The sequence below is a fragment of the Oculina patagonica genome, chromosome 1, assembly GCF_052425735.1.
Source record: "Oculina patagonica isolate OP01 chromosome 1, crgOcupat, whole genome shotgun sequence".
NCBI lineage: Eukaryota > Metazoa > Cnidaria > Anthozoa > Scleractinia > Oculinidae > Oculina > Oculina patagonica.
Genome location: NC_135758.1, coordinates 48,262,773 through 48,288,972, shown reverse-complemented (window position 1 = coordinate 48,288,972; position 26,200 = coordinate 48,262,773). Strand labels below are relative to the sequence as shown.

The following is a 26,200-nucleotide window of genomic DNA, read 5'->3' as shown; positions in this document are numbered from 1 at the left end:
CAAAGAAAACATCTTTTTAATTAAAATTACGAAATTCAGGACAAAAACATGCAAAACTGGTCGAGCAAGATACAAAATGAGTTACACAATAGGCCGGGAAAGTCCCTTACCCTGCCCCAAAGACTTCCTGTATAAACACAATTAGTGGCAAACCGCAAAGACTGATTTAAAGTCATGACTCATGAATCGAGCATTCAAATTGTCAGTGTCTTCATAACAGCCGGACGGACGCGCGCCGCCGGAGTGTTTTTAAGGACAAGTCCATAACATATCCCTTTGAAGTTCAGTGACTAGTTGGACATAACCCAGGTAAATATTATAATTTCCCGGACTCATTCTTGAGGTAGTTTTAATAAGTCTGTTAGTTTAGGGTTTTTACCAAATTAACCACGCCAAATATCAAGTGCGGTCTTGTTATATTGCGGGTTGGTTTTCTGTAAAATTACCGTAAGCCGGAAAAATTTCACGGATAATCGACTCGTCATGCTTTGCTTTTCACTTTAAATATTTGGTCCGGAAATGATACAGAGTTTCTTGCTGAGCCATGTTTGTTATAACAACATAAGAAAACAAACTTCTTCCATAAAATAACATTTTGACTAGCTGTCCGATCTCTAACGATTTTTCAGTATACGAAGATCGCCAGCTCGAAAATAGACAGACCACAGTGTTGACAGTTTTAAACATTTTTTTAACGAGCGCTAAGAGGATTACATCTAAATGGATGTCTGTGTTAAAATTTGGCGGAGATATCGGTAGAGTTTTTGGAGATTACTGAGATGCCGAGGGTGATTAGTCAAGTTACAGTCAATTCAAGTTTCTATATTTTAACAAAAAGGAATGCGAGTTCATTTACATTTTCGGGCCAGGGCGCGTCTTATAAGGTCACATGTCAATATAATTGTTATTGTTAATCAAATATAATTACTGTTACTGTGGCAACGCTTAGCCTTATTTTCTTAAATTGCTGATAAGGAATAATCAATTCGTTTATTCCTCACGGTTCTTAAGGTGATTACAAGCAAAGACGCGAGTATTCGTATTTAAACTCTTTTCTTTGTCTCTCACGTCCAGTGATGTCCGTTTGCGGAATAAACTTGCGCGTGACCTTTAGAGCCAAATTGTAAGCCAGTGCGTGAATTTTAAGCTGCATTTCATTCAGTTTGTGTTCTTCTCAGTAACGTTTACACTGATTCAGTAAGCTGAATCGAAGTGGTGTGTTCACACTCTGTTGTACAACGTCTACAACCATTAAGCTTTTTAAGAAATTGGATTGGCTACCATTTTATGACGAAATTAATGTAATCAAGTTATGCTTAGTGTTTAAATGCCTTAATGGCCAATGCCCCGAGTATTTGTCCAATACACTGACAAGGGTTAGTGATACTTCTACGAGACAGTCGAGGCATGGAAGCATAACCCTGAGATGCCCGAAATACTCGCGTGAAACCGAAGAAGGAAGGACTTTTGCAGTCACGGCAGCGAAAGAGTAGAATAAGCTCCCTATTAACATTAGATCTAGTCAAAAAATTAAGCTTTTTAAAAAGAATTATGTGAATTACTTTAAGGAATCATACATAGGTCTCGACCATTTCTCTATTTCTTAAGTTAAACTCTATATTAGTATTTTGTTTTTAGTCATTTCAATTATCTTTTTTTATGTATAATATAATGAGGGCCACTAGTTTCTCAGTTTTTAACTGTAAAGTGTTTTTACCCTCGTTAAATAAAGTTATTATTATTATTATTATTATTATTATTATTATGGCCAAAACAGACGATTTTCCGCGTGTCGATATCCTTCTGTGTTTCCTGTATTTTTTCTTTTGAGTATGTTTTTTTTTACAGCTAAGAGTTCGTGGAGAGTTGTTTTCGGACCCAAAACTGTCGTAATTTTACGTGACTTTTCAAGTATACATAAAAGCTTCTGTTACATTTTTAGAAAACTTTAGATCAGATTTTCTGAAATTTGCAGTTACTTTGTATTTATTTTAGATTTTATATTTTTTTGGGTGGGGGGGGGGGGGGAGGGGATGGCTGGCGGACATTGCAAACTTGCAGAACGCCAGCTATAAATTCTTTTATTTTTAGTCAATTTCGTCCTCTTTTGATTCAGGTGCTGCAAGAACTCATCATGGCCGCATTTCCCAACAGATCTCCCTCAGTGTGTGTTTTAGCGCCACGAGAACTTTCATACGAGAAAGTTGAAATTGATAAAATTTACATCCCTGCTAACGCTCTGATCATTGCCGAAAACGAGCAAATATTTCTAGCAGTGGCGAGCATCTTAAAAGAGCTGAAAGCAGTGCTGATTGGAGATGCAGGTTATGTTTACACTGGCAAAATAGGCTGCCGGATTGTTTTCTTACTCAAATGTCGTGGATCAGGCGCGGTGATTCAGACCATTAAAACGCTTAAACCGAAGGCTGGCATCTTCCTGGGGTTTGCTAAATCTCTTCTGAGCAGGCCTCATGAAATCGGTGATGTGATTATCGCAGAGGCAATTTTACGAAAGGATTCTAAACAAGGAAAGCTTGAAAGTCATGCCTGCAGCGAATGTTTGATCAATGTGTTTGAGAACGGCAAGTATGGTTGGACCCCTCCAAAGTACCGCAAACAAACTGTCCATGTTGGCAAAGTTCTTCAGATGGGAGATGTAATGAAAAATGAAAAAACCAAGGCTGTGGCTGTGAAAACTACGAGCTTGGGTAAGTCAAATCACTGCTAAATTCAATACGTGGACTTTTACAAAAGCTTACAGTATCATTTGCCTTAGGTTGTCTTAGGTTAGGTATTGGTAAAATCTTATAGACAGATAGTCAGCATTTGCAGCGGTTGCTTTCAGACGTGAGCTGATCCTGCCAGAAAATGAAACCATTGAAATACCTACAGCAAAGAAAGTTTACTTTGAAGTGACTAAATTCATTCCACCTTCCAGAAGGCACGCAATGTTATACAAGCTTTTTGGTTAAGTGGTCCTTTGAAAGAAACCTTGCCTTTTAAGTAAAATAATTTCCTTTTTATGCATTAACAATATGTGTATTTCATATAGTGAAGGAATCCTATGCATTCAAAGGACTAAAGAGAAAACATCTGCGAAAACGATGCCCTTAGTTTCGGTTCTGTTTTCATTTTGCTTGATTTCCAATGCAAGGGTCCCATTTTTTCTGTAAACATAAAATAAACTCGTTTGTGGAACTATCACACTAATGACAACATCACCTACACTCCAGCTAATCTGATTTACTCCTTTGTTTTGTTTAGATATCGCAGAATGCAGCAAAGGCCTGGGTAGAGAATGGATCTCAATCTTAGGCGTCGTCGGTACGCCACGTTACCATGGCGACACCTCTTGGGAGCCATACGTAGCAGCTGTGATGAGCTCACTTGTGAATCAAGTGCTTCAAGACGACCAAGTATTTGCTATCTTGGGAGGAGAGGGTAGTGGGCCTAGACGACACAGTCCCCTCGTAGGTGCCCCTCTGCAAGAGACCTTGGATGGCTCCGTGAAGATTGATGACTTTTATTCTCCTTACGGTAGGACATGCGGAATGTTTATCTCTTAAGAGTCATAAAGAGAGACGTTATATTTGACAAAAATAACGACAATGATCAAAAAACTGGTTGAGTTGTTAGACTGATCTGGTTGAGAAAACAAATGAGGATGGATTTGTATAAATCTGCGCCTCACTTGCTTTGATAAAAGACTATCTTTTCATGAGATGTGCTTAAGCTCAAAAAATGGCATTTTCCTTAAGAAACCGCAGTACGCTTATTATTAAATAACGTACTTTGTTTTTGTGAACTTCACAGGATTCCAATTTTCAGACTCCGACATTAGCCAAGAGAGGGTCAAGAGACAGGCAGAGATGTACTGGGCTCAAGTTAAAGATGCTTTCGATAATGGAGTCTTTCACCTGTCCCATCAACACAATCCGCAGTCAAACAATGCCTTGAATCCGGATGACTTCAGAATCATACCTTTGGCAAAATCCCCAGTGGAACACATCGACGGAAAAATCGACAAGAAAGCGGCATTTGGTCTTTATAAGCAAAGCGCAAAGATCTCCTCGCCAGCAAAACTGCAGTCTGTTGAAACAGGAAGTCAACAGAGGTTCCCAAATATGGGATCATCGCATCGCTTAGCTCTCCCAACCGTCCCCTCCAACAAAACAGGAAATACTGAGGTGGCAAAAAGAAGGAAATCTCTTCCATCTGTGCAGAGGAGAGTATCAGGAGGCACTGCGCACGAGTCTTACCCGACTGTACCCTCCAGTATGGCTGTCACCATGCAGGCGGCTCTTCTGCCATTAGGAGCCACCCTCCAAAGTCAAGGCAGCTGCTATGAAATCATCAGGATCAGAGCAGAGGAGAGAACAGCAGTCAGCAGCAGACTGCATGGAGGCGTCCTTCCTCCTATAACTCGAGGAAAGAACAACTAGAACTCTCAGTGGTTCGAAAAGATTTTCGTTGAGCCCTTGAGTAAGGATGCTTAGAACTCTGCTTCCGCAGTGAACAGTTAATTGGTATTTCCTTTCTTTGTAAGATACTGTTAGTCAGACGCTATCTTAGCTTTAGTTGTCTGTATAACTTATATCGTTATCATATACTGAACAAACCTCTTACATGGGCTTTCTACACAGTAAACAGACGTCCATATTCGTGTGCTCAATTGATTCGAGTAGTACCTCGTATTGGTGGTTACTAACACGCAAAATACTACTCATAAAAGACAAACAACAATCTGTCGTACAATACACGAGTCGCTGTAAAGCTGCCTGACGTTATACATATGTTACCATTCCTGGATCAATCTTAGACATGAATTTTGCGGGCGAAATGAAATGTCTGTTTTTGACCTTTTTTCTGAGGCATGCATATCAAGGGTTAGCTTTTATAGATGTATATTTATCCGTCAATTGTCAATGGCTGAACATCTCGAATCTTAAAATGGCTTATTACGCTTAAGAACGCAATTCAATTCATTTCTACATTGCTATTATGCCTGCGTAGAATCAAGGGGCATTTTCATTTTACGTGTCCAGCTGGGTCCTCAGTGCAAGCGCATTAGGACAAAAAAAAAAAAAGACTTATATTCCAGTGTAGCTTTTACCGCAATAGAAATAAAATAAATAATTCAATTGTTCCGATCCTTGAATTTTTCTATATTAGTAAAGGTTTTACTATTTTAAGGGGGCGGTTAGAGTGAAACGGGAGGAAAAGGACGGATGTTGTGGGGCTAGAATAAGATTTCAAATGAGGGACTATTTGGTGGGAAAATGGGCAAGAAGAAATTGGTTGCCATGGCAACAGACGGATCTTTAACCTATCCTCAGGCAAGAAAGCTACCAATTTACTTTTTTCCATCACACAATCTTTGCACAAGTGATAACTAAATCGTGTAAGCCTGTAAGCCAGCTTACAGAAGGGCTTACACAAAAATTGAAAACGTAAATCGTGCCTGGTATATTTTAAGATGGCTTTTGGTGATTCGAAATAGGCGCATGTGTTAATTAATCTCGCGCCCAGACTTTCGATAGAAAGTATTCTGTCAAATTTGGTTTCATCGCCAATCTGAGAGTGGCTCAATCCCAGTTCCTCAATGGCTTTTTGCATGTGAATGGTTTTTAGTGTTTTGAATCTGAAATGTCGAACAAAAAAGACTTTACGAGATGCCTTCTCCAAAGAGCCAAAAGAACATGTAAAAGATACTAGGACGGTGTAAGTTTGTTAATATATGATGACACTGCTTTTTTTGTTCTCTGTGCTGCCATCTCTAATCTCGGCTTCTTTGAGTCCATGAACTATTCACATAAGTCGGTGAAACAGATTAAATTATCAACCTAAAAAAAGCGTTGCCGACTTGAGATGGCTCTGCTACATGAGCGAGACTAGATTAGTGCATATATATAAGTTTGATTAAATGTCTGTTTTCTAGTTTGCGAGTTCCCAAGAACTAGCTGGCAGGGGCACCCAACGAGCAAATTTTACTATAGATGAGGAACACCGTTTCTCTGTTTTAAGTGTCCTTTTTCTGTGTTTTAAAGCCTAATTTTTAAAGGCTAAGAAAAGTGTATCTTTTCGGATACACAAGCTGAACTTTCAAACTTCAGAAAATGTTAGGGAACGAAATATTATTACCCGAATTTTCGAGCCATTGTTACCTTCTCGAAAATCGTAGCTGGCCTTTTTTCGTGCCCAAAATGACATTTTTCTCCCTCCGAAAACTGCAGGCATTACTTTCCCCATGTCACGAAAGTTTGAGTTCAAGAAATATACAGTTTTTCAACACACTTTTAACCGAAAATCGTAGGCGATTATAGGTCTTCCGAACAGATATTCACCGAAACAGTCGATTGGGTTCCCCTGCTGGTGACGTAAACAGTTTTCAGTCTGAGACTCGCTACAGTTTTTGGCGATAGGTGGGCTGGAAGCAAGCTTGGTACGAGTAGGATTAATTTCTACTTTTTAGTTCGCAATTCTCTTATTTCTTAACTTGACATATCAATGTTCTTTACTTGCAATGGATAACGTACTCCTCGTTTTTTTAAGAATTTTTTATTATCAAATGATGTATCAAAACAATATCTAGCCTGAATTTCAGCTGTCTTCTGTGGTTGCTAACTGCCAAGAAAATCTCGAGAGTAAAGCGACCACACAAGACAGTTGAACTTCAGGCTAAGTAATATTCCTTGGTTGACATATTTTATTACCCTACGGTCCGCTAGGCAATGTAGTAATATTGAAAGGTTGCAGGGGAAACCAGACGCTGATCAACTCTGTAGCAGAGGAAGAGAACATTTTCCCCCAATTGTATATTTTTTATTTGCACCACAAGCTTACTTACATTTACTTTCTTTGTTTTTAAACCAAATTAATTAAATCGAGGATACTGATAGTGGCATGCACATATATATGTGAGATTACTATTTTATTTTTCAAATAAAAGTCAGTGCCGGGGCAAACTAAAGCAGAAGCTCCCTTACTTATTATATTTTTCACTACAACATAATGAAGTCCCCAAAACGAAGTAGAAGACGCTGAATTTAGAAATCCTTTGGGCGAATCTTCATCTCGGACCTCTTGACAGATTCCGTGGAATTTTTCCAATGGTACCACGACATTCCTTTGTGACTGGTATTGCCCGGCATGTACAAACCATTGAGGTTTGCCCGATGGCAATGGTAGTACCACCAGCCGCCTTTCCAAAGCGAGGCACAATGGCATAAGCCCGGGCAGATGTCATTATCACGATCTTTGGTGCTGAACGCTGACCCACGGTGACTGCCAAGAGAATCGCCAGCCGTGCCTGGGTAAAAAAAGCAATTCAGACAAGTTAGTGTGAAGCTATATAGATAGCTTATAAGATCTATATAGATCTAAGGTCACCCGATCACGCATTTAGAAAACACCTGCAATCACTGAGGGCCAAATGGGGCTGGTAATTGCAAGTAATACATACATTGAATCAGCAATTAAACAAAATATAAATGCTTTCCAAGAATACCGTGTAATACTGATGTAAGCTACAGTATTGAAAAATATTAATGAAACTGTCACAGTTACAGTGTAGTTGTGGTTGCTCATTTTATTCACGAAATTACGTTAATCCAGAAGAGATAATTTCACCTGAATAACTTCCCAAACTGAGCTCGTATTTTGCTGCCTCGTATGCTACCGAAAATGAGCTGTACTCTGCAAATGCTGTTTGACCATGGATGTCTTCCAAGTCAACGCGAAGCTTGTTACTGCTGCTTACAGTCAGGCGGTGAATCTTGTCCAGTCCGAGCCAAAACTCGCCGTTCAGATTGCCGAAGCCTCGTTTGTAGTCATCCCAAGTTCGGCCGAAATAAACAGAGCCGTTAAATCTCTTCTGAAACACCGTCCATCCTCCACCGGCTGTTTTCTGATCACAGAAGACTTTAAACTCTCCCAAACCATCAGGATCGATTTTGTACACTCCACTGATCTTGCCACCGGACTTGTAAGCGTCGGCACAGTTCTTGTAAACTGTACAATATTAAAAATCAATTTTAGCAATTTCCGAATTTTTCATTCCTCCAAACACATATGTTTACGGCTTATCAGTGAAGTAGTGTTTGCTTAAGTCTTAAAATTTATTAGCAAGACTATTTGAAAACTGCTTTCAAGATTGAATCGGTAACCCTAAACGAACTAACTGTATTTTATACTGCGTTTTAACATTTTGTGAATGAAACTGTACTCAGAAGGTCTACATTATATTGTAGGCTAAAAAAGAAGGCATCTGAAAACTGAGACAGTCTAAATTGCAACAGTTAATCACACTCGAGCAAGTTTTCATACAAACCTTTTCCACACAGGCGACCAGTAACGTTTTCTTTTATTTCCTTGATTTCTCCTTTGAGTTCGGCCAGTTGTTGTTTTACTTCAGAAAACATATTTTTGATTTCCTTGGTGTGGTTCTGTATGGCCAAGAAGCTGTCGTAGTTGCTGGCATTACACTGTGAAGCTTCCATTGTACTGTTGTCAGCTTTTAAGAAATTTGAGAAAAGTTTTTAGTCGAGTATAAGACGGATTGGTGGTAATAAGGCATATTGATACTAAAGTGAAATGTACTTGGACTTGATCTACTTTGGAGTATAGTCAATTTTAAATTTTACCATTATTTTGTAGCGTATGGAATACAAAAACATTCTAAAACAACAGTCTGAGTTTTTAGTCACCAACCTTTTCCACCCAGACCGCCAGTAAGGTTTTCTTTCACTTCCGTCATTTCTTGTTTTAGTTCAGCCAGCTGTTGTTTGACTTCAGAAAACATATTTTCAATTTTCTTGGAGTTTGGTCCGGCATAGAAGTTGTAATTGTTAATATTACACTGCGAGTCTTTCGTCGAACCGTTTTTAGTTTTCACAGGCTTCGTCGTCAGATTTGTGCTTGCGAGCACCGCTACGAAATAACTGCCCAGCAGAAGAACTGGAAAGAAATATTTCATCGCGATCGAAGATTGTAACGTTTGGGAAAGGCTTTCAAAAGCTACGAAGAAGCAATGTCTACGCAAGGCTCTAAATCTGTTTATGTGATTTAGTTTTAAGCTTTCAAACAAGATTTTTCCCGTGAATTGTATTAAGAGGGTGTTTACATGAGCGCACCAATCAGATCTCGCCTAATTTCCACGGAACGTCACAAGCCACTGACTCCATAGTCACGACAAAAAAACTCATAATAATAAGTCCGTAATAACTGGTGTTTGACTGCTGTATCCAAAGGTTGGAAGCTGATAAAAAAGCAGTCTCTTGTTTAAATTCCTGGCGGATGACTCACACACTACAAACTCACTACAGTCCATGGCTTCTGTCATGACTTGAGTCTGGCTCATTATAATTATTAGACAATATACCCAGAAGGGGTTATTTACCAAAAAAATCACAGCTTTGTTCCATCAAATTACAAGAAATGGGCTAGACCGCAACGTTCTCGGAGAAATTAGTTTTTCTTGTAGCTACTCTTAAAATCCGAGTACGTTTTTTAATAAAGGTGATGTATGTATGTACAAGTCAGTGTGTGGCTTCTGTGACATTAAGTATCAATAACAGATCATAACAGTACTGTAGTTAAATATTGTTACTTAAACCTTACCGTTACCGTCTTTATAAATTCCATGAATATATTGAACTTCTTATTAATCCTGTCGATTGCTGTATTTCTCCCCGCGAAAAATATTCTAATGCTAGATAAAACATTTTCACAGTTTCAGCATTGCAGACTGTAGCTTGCTCTTATATTACATGCGAGCGAGAAACTCTTTCACAAGGCAAGGCTTTCACAGTACCTTCAAAATACAATTAAATATAAACAAAATAAAACTTAACAAATCGGCGCGATTTGAAACAATTGTTGGCGGTAATTGATGCACTGAGAAATTTGCATAGCAATTTATTTAATTTACGTCGTGTCATGAACTGTGCTATTTTCTGCTTTTTCTCGATTGGATAAATCGCGTATTTTACCCAGCGTTTTCCCCTGAAGGTTGCGGAATGTTATTTTAGTTTTAAACGATTGTTAACAACAGTTTTTTTTAAGCATTTACCGTATTTATTCGATTAAGCGCCCAACCTCGAATAAGCGCCCACCACGAAAAAGCGCCCATCCTGAAGGTAGGACAAGTTAATAAGCGCCCAGCCTCGAATAAGCACCCACCCCCCACCTCACGAAAAAACTGAAGTGCACAAGAGGAGTATTGACTAATGAAGAGAGTTCTCCCATGACCGAGTTTACTTAGCATTTTACAGAAACTCTCAATGAACAGTTAAAATTCTGATTTGGTTCATCTTCACGTTTAGCTGTTGTTTGTTGTTTTCTTACAAAAATAAACTTACTTTTTGCTGAAAATCGTAAAAATTTAATAAGCGCCCAGCCTCGAATAAGCGCCCACCTCGAATAAGCGCCCACTCTCAAGGTCCAAAAATTTTATAAGCGCCCAGGGCGCTTAATCGAATAAATACGGTATTCAAGACATTTTTCCTTAACTTTGAGACTTTTCGGCAGCGCAAAAGAGAAGACGAGGGATCTCATGCCCGTAAGTACGACTATGCAAAACTATTGTTAGACATCACGTAAGTAACATACTTATATATTATATTATTATTTAATAAAATAAATAAAAAAATAAAAAATAAATAAAGAAATAAAAAAATAAATGGGAATTTGCAGTGGCACTTCCACAGGGTGGCTCTTCGTCCACTGTTCCCGATCGAATTGGAATTTAGCAGCATTGATTTATACCGAGACAGCTCCCTCTTTATGATCCCAAGAGCTATGTTAACTGCTTTCTTGGCCCTTGATAGATTCAACTATGTCACACCGATCAAGTTAAGGGAAAGAGGCCTGACAAAGAACACTCGCTGGCCCTCCGTGAGAGGAGTTGGTTGAGGGCCAATCACCTCACCCTGTAAAAACCCAAATACAACAGATGCATAAACAGTTATTTCATGATATTAAAGGCTAACTGACCTTTCAGTCAAGATTTCTGTAGTGCCCAAGTATTAACAGTTATATTCTACCACAATCTGAGGAGTGCACAAGTTCCTACCGCGGAAAAAAAGCCTGAAACAGCCAGAGAACCATTCTACATCTGCTCGCTCTCCAGCTACATAAGTTTATGGTGTGGTTCATTGCATAATTATCGTTACATACTCGTGAACGAATGTAGCCGCGCTTCGCGATGTGTAACTCTCCATTTTCCATGTTTTTTAAAGTAGAAAATTAGCGTGTGGCATGTTTTATCTCTCAGACCTGTAGTTTCCGCTTGTTGCTGCCCTACTGAACTACTGGCCATATATCTTGATCATATAATGAACGCGCCTTTTGTTCGCGGGAGAAATGAAATGTTTGTTTTTACCAAGAGTCTTAAAAACTTGAAAAACTCGCAAGGGCTAGCTTGTATAGATGTATATTTATCTGTCGATCGTCAAGAGCTGAACATCACCAATCTTAAGGCCTGGCCAAACGGAGACGCAAGTGGACGCAAGTTGAAAACTTGCGTTCACTTGCGTCTCCGTTTGGCCAGGGCTTTAAGTTAGCTAATCGCACATTTCTGACCATTTAATAATAATAATAATAATAATAATAATAATAATAATAATAATAATAATAATAATAATAATAACTTTATTTAAGTGTCTGGTCTTACTAATCGGGGACACTGTTTAAATTAAAATATAATATAAGTATAAAAACGATTCTGGTCTATTTACATTAAATTATACTACATTTTCCAACACTTTTTGTATTTACATCTAATTCCTACGATTAAGATACTACTTTAAAATACGGAATATCGAACCTATATTTAATACTTATAGGGTGTTTTCGGCTCAAGAGTTGCAAAGGTGACACCCTTTGCATGTGTCTCCTCCGACAAGTCCACTGAGGTCCCTTCCCCTGATGTTCGCCTTGAATCGCTGCAAGCCGGACGTTTCGTTTTTGTCCCTATTGTCTAATTTCGACCACATCAATGGCCCAAGGAAACGAAGGGAATGTTTCCCGTACTTGACAGTTCTTACTCTTGGTACGTAGAAGTCTGAGTGTAACTCAGTATACATGCGTGGAATCAAGAGGTATCTACATTTTTACGTATTCTGTCAAATTTGGTTTCATCGCCAATCTGAAAGTGGCTCAATCCCAGCTTTGAATAGCTTTTTGCACGTTTACGTTTTAAGCCTTTTGAATCTGACATGTCAAAAAAAAAAAAAAAAAAAAAAAAGACGACCGGAGATGTTTTCTCGATTCAAAGAGTCAAAGATACCAGGAGGGATAAGTTTGTAATGCAACCTTTAAGTTCGGCTTCTTGAAACCCATCAACTATTAACATAAGCTGATGAAACAGACTACTAAAAAGCGTCAATGTAAAAGGAAAAATAAATTTCCTTGTGCTGCGTGGCACTTGTAAAAGTACAAAAATATACGTATAAAATTCTCACTAAATGAGTTTTAAGTGCCTAAAAAAATTTAAAGTTCCAGACCTTTCGGGCTTAGCCCTTCATCAGTGGAAAGTCAGGATTTCGGTTAAAAACGCTCGCTTGCGCCATGAAAACAAATTTGAGTTCAAAGGCGTACTAAAAAGCGTTGCCGACTTGCGATGGGTCTACTACATAAGCGAAACTAGTATAGTGCATATATAAGGGAGTTTGATTTTTATGATCTGTTTTCATTCTGAGACTTGCTGCAGCATTTCGCGATAGGTGGCAGCAGGCAGAGTTGGATTTGTTCTTTTTAGTTGTTAATTCTTTCATTCCTAAACTTGGCAAATACGTTCCTCTTAATTTTTTAAGAAATTCTTCATGATGCTTCAAAACAGTATCTAGCCTAAATTTCAGACGTCTTCTCTTGTCGCTAACTGCCAAGGAAATGTCGAGAGTAAAGCGACCAGGGAAGACGGTTGAACTTCAGGCTAAGCAATGTCCTTTGGTTGACATTTTTTATGGTCCAGTTGGAGGGGAAACAAGATGATGATCATATATGGGAATTAACTCTGTAACAGTCGAAGATGCATTTTCCCACTTCTTTATCTTTTATTTGCACTAAAATTAAGCTTACGTACATTTATTTTTATTATTTTTTTTTAAATCAAAAAAATTAATTTAGGAATACTGATAGTGGCATGCACATAGATCTTACTAACGGCTTCATGCTTATTTTAGTTAAACGGTTGTTGTTAAAATCAGGTATAGCTCAGCCCATATGCGAGATTACTTGTATAAATTTCCTAGATTTTTCAACTAAAAGTCAGTTCCAGGACAAACTTAAGCAGAAACTCACTTACTTATTTCTCTTTGATTATATTTTTACTGCAATATAATGAAGTTCCCAAAAATTAATTAAGAGACATGAATTTAGAAGTCCTTTGGACGAATCTTCATCTCGGACCTCTTGAGAGAGTACTTGGAATTTTTCCAGTACTGCCACGACATTCCAGCATAACTGATTTGTCCGGGCAGATACAAACCATTGAGATTTGAATCATGACATGCTCTGTACCACCATCCGCCTTTACTAGCCGAGGCACAGTTGCCGCTTGACCAGCCGTCATTATCGCGATCTTTGGTGCTGAATGCCCAGCCGCGATGCCCGGAAAGAGAATCCCCAGCATTGCCTAGGCGAGGAAAAGAAACGTACTTGAAACACTTTGGTGCAGTGGGAATCTATCCATATTAGGGGCCAGGCGACCCAATTACACGATAAGAGAGGTAGGTAAGGGGGAGGAGTTAATTACAAACTATAAATGCACTTACTTACGTACTGACTGACTGACTGACTGACTGACTTGCTTGCTTACTTACTTACTTACTTACCTGCTTGCTTACTTACTGTATAATAGGGAATTCCATCTATCATCATAGAAAGGTTTTTGTATTTGTCGTTTATTTAATAGGCACAATTAACTAAACTAATTAAATCAACCTTAATCTCACCTGAATAACTCCCCAAACTGAGCTTGTATTTTGCAGCCTCATTTGCCACCGAAAATGAACTGTACTCTGCAAATACTGTTTTGCTAGGTACGTCTTCCAAGTCAACGCGAAGCTTGTTACTGCTGCTCACAGTCAAGCGGTGAATCTTGTCGAGTCCGAGCCAAAACTCGCCCGTCAGATTGCCGAAGCCTCGTTTGTAGTCATCCCAAGCTCGGAAGAAATCTACAGAGCCGTCAAATCTCTTCTGAAACACCGTCCATCCTCCACCCGCTGTTTTCTGATCACAGAAGACTTCAAATTCTCCCAAACCATCAGGATTGATTTTGTACACTCCACTGATCCTGCAGGCCGACTCGTAAGCTTTGGCACAGTTCTTGTGAACTGCAAATAGTACATAAAATGTGAGCTGCAAATTGTACAATAAAATTAACTTCTCCATAATTTCCGAAGTTTTTGTTCCTTCTCGCATGATATGTCTTAACAAAAAAGTGATATGTCTTCGGCTTCTCCGTAAAGTGTTTAAAAACAGCTCAGTTTCAAGAAATAAATTTTCACTTGAGGCGGAGAACAAGGAGGCGAAGAATAAACTCAAAACAACCGATTTTTAAACAACAGTCGCCATTTTACATCGAGCAGTACTGCACATAAGCCACATGGTAGAACTACGACCAGGTACACGTAGGCATGCAATGCGAGAGTACTCATAGTCTTGCTAACATATCAAAAGATACTATTTTAAAGGAGTATTTTTGTGTTATTTTGATGAAATGAAACAACACTTTATAATAGTGTACTTTTCCAGAATTTTCAAATTTTCGGTACATCATCTCGTATAGGGATAAAACGACATTTCTGTACAGTGAGACGGTTCAAATTTTCACTGAAGTTTTGCTACAAACCTTTTCCACACCGGCCGTTTTCCCTGATTTCGTCTTTAAGCTCGGCCAGTTGTTGTTTTACTTCAGAAAACATATTTTTGATTTCCTTGGTGTGGTTCTGTCCGGTCAAGAAACTGTTGTAGTTGCTGGCATTACACCGGGAAGCTTCCATTGTACTGTTGTAAGCTTTAAATAAAATAAAAAACTCATTTTCAGTCGAGTAAGAATGATGTTAAAGTACATTGATGCGCTTTGGCAGATCTCCTGAATTTTAGATCAGTTTAGCCGTGAGCGTCATTTTATAGCCAGGTATGGCATTCTTAAACACCAGTCTCGCACTGATTCGAAATCGCTGGAGTCTTAAAAAAGTTTTGTCACAAACCTTTTCCACTCGGACCGCCAGTAAAGTTTTCTTTCATTTCCGTCATTTCTTGTCTCAGTTCGGCCAGCTGTTGTTTCACCTCGGAAAACATATTTTCAATCTTCTTGCAATTCGGTCCGGCGAAGAAGCTGTTATAATTGTTATTGTTGACATTACACGGGGAAGCTTTGGTCGTACCGTTTTTAGTTTTCACAGGCTTCGTCGCCAGATTTGTGCTTGCGAGCACCGCTAGGAAATAACCCAGCAGCAGAGCATGAAGGAAATATTTCATCGCGGATTGAAGATTGTAATGTTTTCTATAGAAGGCTATCAAAAGCAAACAAGGAATGTCTGCAAAAGGCTGTAAATACTGTTTATGTGATGTGTACTTTAGTTGACCTTTCAAACAAGATTTTTCCTGGAGGGTGTTTACATGATTACACCAATCAAATATCGCCAGATTGCCACGGAACGTCACAAGCCACTGTCTTGTGATTTATAGAAGAATATTTAAATGCTTTTGAGATGACCAAGGCACAGTCAAAAGCATAGAAAAAAAAAATCACAATAATAAATCTGTAATTAGTCTAATAATTTAGGCGTTTGACTGTCGTATCCAAAGGTTGGAAGTTGAAAAAAACATTCTCTCATTTCAGTTTGTGGATGCATGAATAATTGCTTCTGCTATGACCGGAGTCTGCCCATGCTGACTATTAGACAAATAGTAAACGGGATCAGTTTATTTACTAAATAATTAACTACGATTTGTTTCATCAATGAAAGTAGCAAGAAGCTAGATATTACTGTAAATATATGTTAATTTTTTTTTTAATTTTTTAGCCCTAATCAAATGTGCGTGTTGTAACATATAGTTTAAGTATGCAGTATTGTACGTAGTCAGTTAATAAAACCCGGTAGTCCTACTTGATATTCCGCACCGTGTCGATAGCCGTATTTCACCCCGCGATGCTTGACAACACTGACATTTCCACGGTTTCCAACATTACGGGCTCTAGTTTGCTCTACAATGCGTGCGAGTACTCATTCCACAACTGAGGATGTTCGTAGAGCCTTCGAAGTACCCACAAAATACAAATGAAATATAAACAAAATAAATCTGCTTGATTTTGAATTGATTGAATTGTTGGCGGTCAATTGATGCACAGTCTGAATTTGCATAGCAATTTATTTAATTTACGTCGTGTCATGAGCTGTCCTTTTTTTTCCCCCGCGATTCGGGTATTTTACCCAACGTTTTTGCTCTAAAGGTCGCGGAACTTAGTTTTAAACGACTGCTTACAACACTTTTCCAACATTTTTATTCGAGACTTTTAGTGCCGGCGCAAAAGGGAGGGATCTCATGTCCGTAATTACGACGCGAAAACAACTGTTAGCTATCACAGTAAGTAACTCAAGGGCTATGCTGGCTGCGGACTTGGCCCCATGATGCAACATTGATTAAGGGTAGATGCCTGACAAAAATCAGTCTCTGGACCTCCTAGCCCACGCCCTAAAAGCCCAAAGACTTCCGAAAAGTGTGGTTGACTGGAGATTCCATGCAAATACAGTTTTGTATCATGATATCAAAGGCCAACTGACCTTTCAGGTTTTTATGTAATATATTAGCTGATTATCCAAACGCCGTCTGGTATTGCCGGGGGATGAGTTGCTCGTTTGTCTTCCCTTTGTCACCTGGCGGTCGCCGGAGATTGAAGTAATTTCTGACTGTTTAGTGACCGAAAATTTTCAGTCATAATCTGAATCTCTGACTGCGTACGTTCTTACTGCGGGAGAAAAGCCTCTAACACCCTAGCCGTTCTTGGCGCTTATCCCGTTTCTCGCGCTGTTCTCCAACTAGCCGAACGCGTGAAACACGCTTTTTCACCCAGGGAACCACGGGGAACTACATTCTACATCTGCTCTGTCTCTAGTTTATATAATATAAGTTTACAGAGGGTTCATTACATAATCATCGTTACATAATCATACACGTGAATGAATGGAGTCGCGCGCCGCGTGTTCGTATTTTTGGACTTGGACAACAATTTGAAACATTTGTTTAGTAAATGGATTTTGTAACTCTCTATTTTCCGTGTTTTTAACCGATTATTCTTCCTGGTTTGGTCTGTTAAATCCCGGGTCCATCCGGTTTGATCACGCCATAAATTTTCGACCAATAGAACGGTAAAGCGTGACGTCACGGCATTGAGCGCGCAAAACTAGTCACGCACTCAGCCACTCACAGAAGGCAACGACGAGAAGGTGTTGCATAACCGCACGATTTAGTCAGCTGGTTTTATTCGAGATTCTCCTTTTTCTTCGCACTCTTGTGTGAAAAAATGTATAAAATGCTAGACGTTTTTCATTTACCTGATGGTTCCTACGAAATACTGGGATTTTTTGTCGTTTTTCGAGTGCTACACTTCTTCCTGGAGAATTATGCACCGACTCCTTCATCACTCGCAACGACCACTCCGAGAAAAACCTGGCTGTTCAGAAATATATCTGTTTCATTTATCCACTCTTGTATATCTGCTGTTCTGTCAGTTTACAGGTGAGACTTGGTAACATTATTTGACCTGGCGTAGGTTTAACTAGGTTATCGTTATATATTTGATCATGTACTGTACTTACACGATCGAGCGATTGATTCTTTGATTTTTCTATTTACAGCTTTTTTGACGAACCAGCAATGTTGACAGATATGCTAACTGCGTGGAGCCGAACAGCTTTTGTGCTTGTAGCAATGTCTACTGGTATGTGTTTATGAAGATCTAGCAGTACTTTGATCTGTACACAACTTACTCTTACGGATTATATCAAATGAACGACCTTGCGAGTCACAAATCAAATATTGAAATATTGCGATTAACCTAGCTAATCGTTTTAATACATTTGGAGAGCATAAATTCAGTCTTGCTCTTGTTCATTTTCCTATTTGAAAATTTCGGAAACGTTTAATACTTGTTTTGTTAGCAATTAAATATATTTACCCGTATAGCCAATTGATCCTTTCCCGAAATGAATCAAGGGAAGAGAAATTAGAACAAGCTTAGATTTAGGAAAAGAAGCTTAACAATAATTTTTGTAGAGTGCGTTCCTTGTGGGATGGGGAAAAATCTTTTTAGATCTTGAATGTCAGGACCATTTTTGCCCAGAAGTGTTGTTATTTAATAGTTTAGGGGTCAATGCACTATATAGATAATTGGATTAATTTCTGCCCGCTCTTACTGTCGATTGCATCTACCTGTGAACCCACGCGCTGAAAACATGTTTTCAAATGATGTCAAACGTCAGCGCTTCAGGTGTCAAACTTTGAAGTTTAGCAGTTCGTAACGGCAACTTTCGCGCCGAAAATTCAACACATTCCGGTTTCGAAATGGCGGAAAGATTAGATATAGAAACTTCTTCTGAGAAACTGATGCTGATCTGTGTCGATATGCATACACAGGTTCACTTGAATCATTTCTAGTGTAAAGTTTCGCCGTACTCAGTGTTTATGGTGAGTATTTTGAGTGCAAAAGTTCGCGTTTCGGTGGGCTAAACTTCACAGTTTGACACCTAAACGCTGACGTTTGACGTCATTTGAAAACATGTTTTCAGCGCGTGCGTTCACAGGTAGATGCAATCGACAGTAACTCCAATACACCAATACATGGCCATTTCCCATATCAGAGATATCGATATCAGTTAGTGGACTCAGTCAATCAATCAATCAAAAAATATTATTTTACCTCGGAGCTGACAGGGCTGACTAGGCCCCTAGCAAACTTATGCTAATATGCCGAGAAAAAAAAACTGTGTAAAATATACAAAATGAAAAATTAATCGCATAGTATTAAATTTAGCTATGCACAGCATTGCAAAAGGCCTGAAGTGTTGCAATTGTTCTATAATTATTCCATCTGGCAGTTGATTTCAGGCGTTTGCCACGCAGTTATCCTGCGAAAAAAAGAAAATTGTGCAAAATATCGCCTGGTACTTAGCGAACAAGGTTGTAGGACGAGTTAGCTAAAATGAGATGATATTTTGTAAGATTGAGTACAGGATAATATGCATAAATTTCTTTCAGCTTAAAATTTATATAGTCAACTCTTTCTTAAAGGACACCTCTATAAGACAGACACCTGGTGTTGGTCTTACCTCTGCCATTTTTCAGCCATTTTACTGTAACTAAACTTGTATAAGATGGACACCTCTCTAAAACGGACAGTTGGAGCCGTTTTAGAGAGAGTTGACTGTAAAACAACACTCAGTTTGGCACGTACCCCTGCTTATAGGTGAAGGGGAAGGGGGGGGGGGGGAGAAGACATTTGTGTGTACCTTGTTGACTTTTCTCTGACTTGTAGACACTAGTGATTAACATGAAAACTACTTCAATTACAGGTTATTTTCTTCATGACTTCTTTGATATGCTTGCTCATGATGCTAGGAGGTCCTTATCTCTTCTCCTTCACCATGTTGTGGTAAGTAAGTTTGTAGCACGCATGGCTGGGATCACATGTGGGAGAGAGGTGGGTGTGGCAGGGAGAGGGGGAGTGAGGTAAGGGGAGGGAGGTAGGAAGTGAAGAGAGGGAGGGAGAGAGAGGGGGAGAGAAATTAACATGCAACAAACTAGCATTGCATTCAGAGAGGGGAGCATAACAAATACTAGAGTTAAATGCAAGTGCAGATGAACCATGCCACTGAAAATTCCCATTTATTTATTTATTTTATTTACCATTTGGTAGATTGGAGTATACAAATGTACTTAAACACCAGTGCATGAACATTTTCATACTTCCTCAACTTTATGATTTCTATTAAACTTTAGGCAAAGTGTTTGTTTGTCTACTTTTTACTTATAGATTTCTGTTATGTTTGCAGGTGTGCAGTGCCTTCTGTCTTGCGATCTTTAACAAGACATACATAGCATTTGGTGTGTGTTCTCTTCTGATGGAAGTCAACAGTGTTTTCTTGCATTTTAGACAATTATTGAACCTTCATGGTGTGAGCAAAACATCTTTGTTATACCAGGTTAATGGAATACTGCTATTAATAACATTTGTCAACTTTCGATTCCTTACTGGTGCCTGGATGTCAAATTACGTTATACAACATCGCAATGTCCTACCATATTGGCATTTCCTGTTGTCAGCTGTTGGCATGGCGATTGTGACTGTGCTCAATATAGGAGTATTCATGCAATTATGGCGATCTGATTTTAAACGTGAGCAGACTAAACAAAGAGATGAGTAAATTATTTTGTGGGTTAGCTGTTGCATCATAAGCACAATACTTGGGCCTAAGATACATACAGTGTGTAGATTTCACATGAAAATTATTATATTTCAACCCTCCAAGTTAAAGGGCGCTGACCTGGACACTAGTTTTCAAGTTTTCAAAACAAACCTTTAGAAATCTGCTTCAATCTTCTCAGTGTTTCACTAAATGGGAAAATTTAGAAAAAAAAACACTGAGAAGATTGAAGCAGATTTCTGAAGGTTCTCTACGCGTATTTTTGATTTCGGGTTAAGGTGGACTTTTTTCAAAATGTGAAAACTAGTGTCCAGGTCAGCGCAGCTGTATGCTGACCATGTCCCTTTAAGGCCATTTTAGTCGCCATGGCGACTACAATTTTGGAGCTGGCGACTAAATTGGTTGTGAAGTTGCCAGTCTGGTGACTAAAACTGAGAAGAAGGATTGAAAGTGTTTGCTTAATTTACGACTAAAATTTTTCACTTGCGACCAAACTTGACCAGTCAGTGGCCAAATTGCTTGGCGTGTTGTATTTATTATTATAATTATAATTGTTATTATTATTATAATTATTATTATTATTATTATTGTTGTTGTTGTTGTTATTATTATTATTATTCTGTACAATCCATGCTAAATGAAGGTCATAATTCCTAATTGTACAGTTGAATCCTGATTACTCCAAACCTTAAACCTTTCTCGATTTCTCTTAAGGTTACTTTTTTACTTATTTTACCCTTGATAACTCATAGTCCTCGACAACTTAAACCTTTCTTTCATGATTTCCCCTTGACGAAGGTTCAAATTATTGGGATTCAACAGTACTGTATTAAGTTTGAATATTGTGAGTAAGAGAAATAGATTTATAACCATGTTGCAGAAAACTCAAGGACCCTTAAGTCAGCCACACCTTTGTTTTTGTTACATATGGTAGTTTTGGTATTATATCTTGTCGTGGAGCATGTCTAAACGGAAGAGATCACTGTGAAACTGCTAAGGCCAATTAAACAGACTTCAAGTAACACAACTTATACCATGCCGTAGAAAATACAGCCAATCAGAATACAGGAAAGCCGTTGTATATTTGACGGTATTCAACCCAACCTTCCCATCGTGCGCTGCAATCTTATTCTCGATGAAATTTAGTAAGCGTATTTTCTATGGCATGGTATAAAATAGTTACACAACACTTTCTCATGCTATACTATGGGATATCCCACTCGTCACTTGTATTTTCTTCGTATACACACTCGCCTAAAGGCTCGTGTGTATACCGAGAAAATACAAGTGACTCGTGGGATATTCCATAGTATACCACTCGGAAGCGTTGCATAACTAGTATTTACACCAATGCAAAAAAATTTTGCTTTGCCATACACTATTTATAAATTTCGATGGCATCCATTATGGAGGAAGCTGCCTATGGTCCTTTTAGCAACTTATAGTAAATACAGTCATATTTAATGTACTTCTCATGCTCATCAAAAATAATTGTGAATAATATTGTCCACACAATAACAGTTGAGCGGGAAATAGTGAAACAGTATATATAATAACCTTGTTTATGTTTGAGCAAGTAATTTGTATGTATGTAAATGTAAACTGGTTACTCATAAATGGAATATAATTAGAGATTGTATAGAAAAAATTATGACTCATCCAAATTATCACAGTTTTAAAACTTCCAAAAAGAAGTTAGAAAAAATAATTGAGCAAATAATATATAAGTAGAGGCCTTAAGGATTAGACAGTGCATGCAAATGTGTATGGTACTGTGTTTTGGCAGCGAATCTTCTAAGTATAAATCCGATTAACTCAAGCAATGTGTCACCGTTTATACCTAGTTTAGACTATTTTTGTTAAATTGTTTGCACCAGTTTTTTCCCACAACTCATTTGCTTCATTTCTTTACCCTTTTCACATTCAATTGAATTTGATCATTAAAAAATTAAACTGTTTGCTGGAAATGTCCAAGTTTTGTTGGAAAGATCTAATTTGTTGTTATTCAAAATAATTTTTGGATTCAATTATGTTGAATGGAAGCAGGATAAAATAAAATGTAGTTGATTGGAAATTGGTTCAGGCAATTCTATTTTATCATGCAGGGTTGACACTCGGTATCATGTAGCTTATTGACTAATAAATTGTGAAAATATTAAACCTTGTAAAACTTCTCAATCCTTGAAAAAATAAAAGAACCCAAGAAGACATGATCACAGAAACAGAACTTGTCTGGTTGTTAATAATTATAAGGAATTGATGAATGTAAATGAACCTCCATTTCGGATACACACATAAGCATAAATTAATAAGTTTTTTAACTTTTTAACTTTTTATATTGTTATATATTTTTCTTTTTACAGGACCCCTTTGATAACAGTACTCATGTACTGAAGGGCCATCCTGTTTAAAGTTTCGTTATTTTTATTATTATTATTATTATTATTATTATTATTATTATTATTATTATTATTATTATTTTATGAGCATGGTGACTTTATGACCATTCATTTCAAAACATTACCTTTTTATGGCTGTTTTTGAAAATTTATATGGCAAAATTTTGCTTTGTAAATCTTATATTTCTTCTTTTCTTTTAACTTTCAAACTGCCAAAAAATCTTTTACTTAGACATCAATGGTTTCACAATTAACAATCTTACTAATTTCATCCTGTGCTAAATCTGAACGAGTTTTAATTTTGTGGAGTGGGGCCTGGGTTGATGCTTGACGTCTAGTATTTTCCCAGTCCCCACTCGCCCGTTATCTTTTGTATATTGAGAGGGTTTGTTATATCTGTGTACACATTTTACGCACACAGTGCAATTTTAAAAAAAATACACGGGAATTAACACAATACGCTCAGCAACAGTCGGAAATACAACCTTTATTGAATGAATAACTGCTCTGACTCTTACATTGCTGTTAATTATTAAAGTGCTCAAGCAAATGACTTATTGTTCAGTTTCACAGTGGATACGCCTTTCATTGATTCTCAGTTCTGTAGGCCAGCTGGTCTCCTGCATCGTCTTCATCCAACGTGAAAAGTTCCTCTTTCATTTTACCGTGAACATGAGAGCAGCTCTGACATTGCTTTCCTTAAACCTTTGTTTCTCCAACAGTAAATGATGGGATTAAAGAAAGAGTTAATCAAAAGGCAAGTAGTAGCAAAGGGAAGGTAAATTGTTTGCCTTGCGAGATTAAACAAAGGGAGAACATATTTGAGCCCAGCGTACAATATTCCTGGCACATAAGACATAAACACAAACCCAATAATAATACTAGTAGTTTTCAAGGCTTTCCTTTCCTCTAAGAAATCTACTTTGGCTTCATGCGTCATCTGTTCTGCTTTGATTTGATTCATGTGACGACGAGAAATAAAATACACTGCTGTATGACAGTACACAATTACAACAATGCTTAAAATAACTGCTACAAAAAAGAACACTTTAGCCAGTGAAACAGTCACGATATTTGACCTCAAAATAAGAGGAACGACAGAAATAACCCAGCTACATACTACAGCTATAGTTAGACGAGGCGTGGTCACAATACTGTGATACCTTAGTGAATATTTCATAGCAAGATAACGTTCAGCGCTCAGTAAAGCTAATTTAAGCAAAGAGGCGCTACATGGAACCATTAAAACCCAGATTGTTTTGCTATAAAGATTACAATATTCAATCAGTGATGCACCGGATAAGAGGAGGATTTCTTGCGAGAGAAATACTGGCTGTGTAACCAGACCCACCAACAAATCTGTTGCTGCTAGATTGGCTAGCAAGATGTTGTACATGGTCTGTAGTCTGCGTCGTGTTGTTATGGCTGTTATCACCAAGGCGTTCATCAAAATGATCAAAGGAGATGTGGCCAAGTTGAGCGTGATGGACAGCAGCGTAACTGCAGCATTTTCTAAGAAGTAAGCGTCTTCCGTTACACGGCAATTTGCGGCAGCAGAGGTAGTTGAGGAGTTAGTAAGATTCATCTCTGTGCTGGTGAAACTTGGGTCTCCTTCTTCAGATATATTTTTTAGCTTTTATGGTCGTCACAAGACTGTTCCAGGGACTTATGTAGCTTTACTGATAGATCTTCCCCTTCATTTATAGAACGCAGAAAGATCAAGTGCTTAGCCACTTTATAGATGTGTAAGATATTGGTCTTTGGATACCTTAAATGCGCGGCTCTTGTGTCAGTAGACGCAAATGGATCACAAAAGGCTATAATTTTATGATTTTTCATCATAATTCGCAATTTGTTCTAATGACCACAGATTACAAGGTCCTTTTTCAAAGGAGAGCGACCACGACACTTATCTCTCCAGCTAATGAGTTCTAGAAATGTTTTATTATTTTGTTGTCTATTAAAATTAATGGCACGACAATGGGGAAATATGGCGCAATTAAAAAATATAAGTTGTAACTGCTGCCGTTTCTCATGTCAGTAAAACATGAGTTTCTACGATTGATGCACACAGTTTAAAGAGGTGAGGTTTCCGAGTTATATCACTTGCTTTGTCATATCGATGGATGCAATTTGAATCTAATCGTGTATTAAATAAATGTAAACAGAAAGGTAACATTCGAAAATCACCATTAGAAGCTATTTCGCTAATAGGAAAATTCACAAAGCTATAACAAATTACAAAAGAACTTAACTGCTGATTCTTGCTTTGTTTTGGGGTTCGTTTAAACTTTGCGTTTATAAGTATTTGCACGAAATTGTTACATTTATTTGTGCTTAACGTGTATTTACAGCTTATTCCAAAATAAATAGACAAAGAAACGACGTCCTTTACTAAATCACAGAGTGGGTATGTTCTTAGCATGTTCTTAGTTTTGGCCAATCTCGCCGTTCAACGCTCTTACTAAAGAAGGTTCGCAAAAAAATTAATAAAAATACAACAATTTATTGATTTTCAGCGGATCCCCTTAATCCTGACAAAATTGCGCTGAGAAAACAGGACGAAACTAACGGATGTTCTTTTGCACGGAAAATTTGATTTCTTATTTCTTCTTATCCGACCGCAGTTTTTTTTTTTTGAAAAATTCAGTCACGTTGTTGAGTTCGTGAAATATGTCTTAAACAAGTTCGAAATATTAAAAATTTCCAAAAACCAGTTTCTTATATACTTTAAGGTAGTTGTTTCCTGTTTTATTTTTTTATCTTCAATCATTATTTTTTTAAAATTCATATCCGGCTGTTTTACTGGTCCGTTGTTAAGGCAACGAAATAGTTACTTTATATTTTAACGAGAAACTAGCAGCTCTACTAGTCAAAGAAGAATAAAAAAGGTGATTTTTCTCGACCAAGCTTCACGGAGAAAATGCTACATTATAATTATACCACCGTACATTCCGACTTTGCTGACTATCAAGGGCTTAAGCATCCGTTTGTTACGAGGAATATTTTGTTAAAGTTAATAAAGGCAGCCAAACCTACCTTAACTTAAAGGGACTGTGTCACGGATTTTAGCCGAATTTAGGCATGGGAAAAGAGCATCAAATTCGTCGAAATATAAAAATAACCACTTAAAACAGTGAAGGAACATTTCAATGACACAGCAAATACAAAAGAAGGTACGGATGGCCAAAAGTGACGAACATTGAAACGGATTGCGATATGGGTTTTTGAAATGTTGTTGGGCTAAACAGTTTTTAAATTTAATCTCGTTTGCTTGAATTTTTAAATTATAATATTTTAAATTAAAAATATGGTTGCAATGAAGCTATAGTTTTGTCATTTAGATCCAGAGAAGTAATTTGTTTTCAAAAA

The 26,200-nt window shown here is 37.9% G+C and overlaps 6 protein-coding genes across 7 annotated transcripts in view; 3 read left to right on the top strand and 3 right to left on the bottom strand.

The window, feature by feature from the left end:
• LOC144635549 (uncharacterized) overlaps positions 1-26,200 on the top strand; it is a 184,253-nt gene that overhangs the window by 5,180 nt on the left and 152,873 nt on the right. The gene's annotated exons all lie outside the window — the stretch shown is intronic.
• On the top strand, positions 132-5,192 carry LOC144635519 (uncharacterized). Its single transcript, XM_078494620.1, has 4 exons — positions 132-309; positions 2,117-2,708; positions 3,265-3,537; positions 3,814-5,192. Exons 2-4 carry the CDS (start codon positions 2,135-2,137, stop codon positions 4,440-4,442), a joined length of 1,476 nt encoding a protein of 491 aa, XP_078350746.1. The 5' UTR covers positions 132-309; positions 2,117-2,134; the 3' UTR covers positions 4,443-5,192.
• On the bottom strand, positions 6,934-9,275 carry LOC144651121 (microfibril-associated glycoprotein 4-like). The gene is made up of 4 exons (XM_078511016.1): positions 8,710-9,275; positions 8,330-8,512; positions 7,630-8,010; positions 6,934-7,309 (listed from the first exon to the last, which is right to left on the bottom strand). Exons 1-4 carry the CDS (start codon positions 8,972-8,974, stop codon positions 7,047-7,049), a joined length of 1,092 nt encoding a protein of 363 aa, XP_078367142.1. The 5' UTR covers positions 8,975-9,275; the 3' UTR covers positions 6,934-7,046.
• On the bottom strand, positions 13,280-16,789 carry LOC144635404 (techylectin-5B-like). 2 transcript variants are annotated; one of them, XM_078494517.1, is made up of 4 exons: positions 15,213-16,789; positions 14,852-15,016; positions 13,953-14,333; positions 13,280-13,633 (listed from the first exon to the last, which is right to left on the bottom strand). In XM_078494517.1, exons 1-4 carry the CDS (start codon positions 15,481-15,483, stop codon positions 13,374-13,376), a joined length of 1,077 nt encoding a protein of 358 aa, XP_078350643.1. In that variant the 5' UTR covers positions 15,484-16,789; the 3' UTR covers positions 13,280-13,373. The 2 variants fall into 2 exon arrangements, with proteins under 2 accessions (XP_078350643.1, XP_078350650.1); XM_078494524.1 differs by having other exon boundaries at positions 16,130-16,783.
• Positions 17,387-22,709, top strand: LOC144635431 (TLC domain-containing protein 2-like). The gene is made up of 4 exons (XM_078494542.1): positions 17,387-17,745; positions 17,865-17,947; positions 19,578-19,657; positions 20,058-22,709. The coding sequence occupies exons 1-4, from the start codon at positions 17,531-17,533 to the stop codon at positions 20,427-20,429; spliced, it is 750 nt and encodes a 249-aa protein (XP_078350668.1). The 5' UTR covers positions 17,387-17,530; the 3' UTR covers positions 20,430-22,709.
• LOC144647661 (melanocyte-stimulating hormone receptor-like) lies at positions 22,963-24,413 on the bottom strand. The gene has a single exon (XM_078507397.1). It carries the CDS (start codon positions 24,411-24,413, stop codon positions 23,490-23,492), a length of 924 nt encoding a protein of 307 aa, XP_078363523.1. The 3' UTR covers positions 22,963-23,489.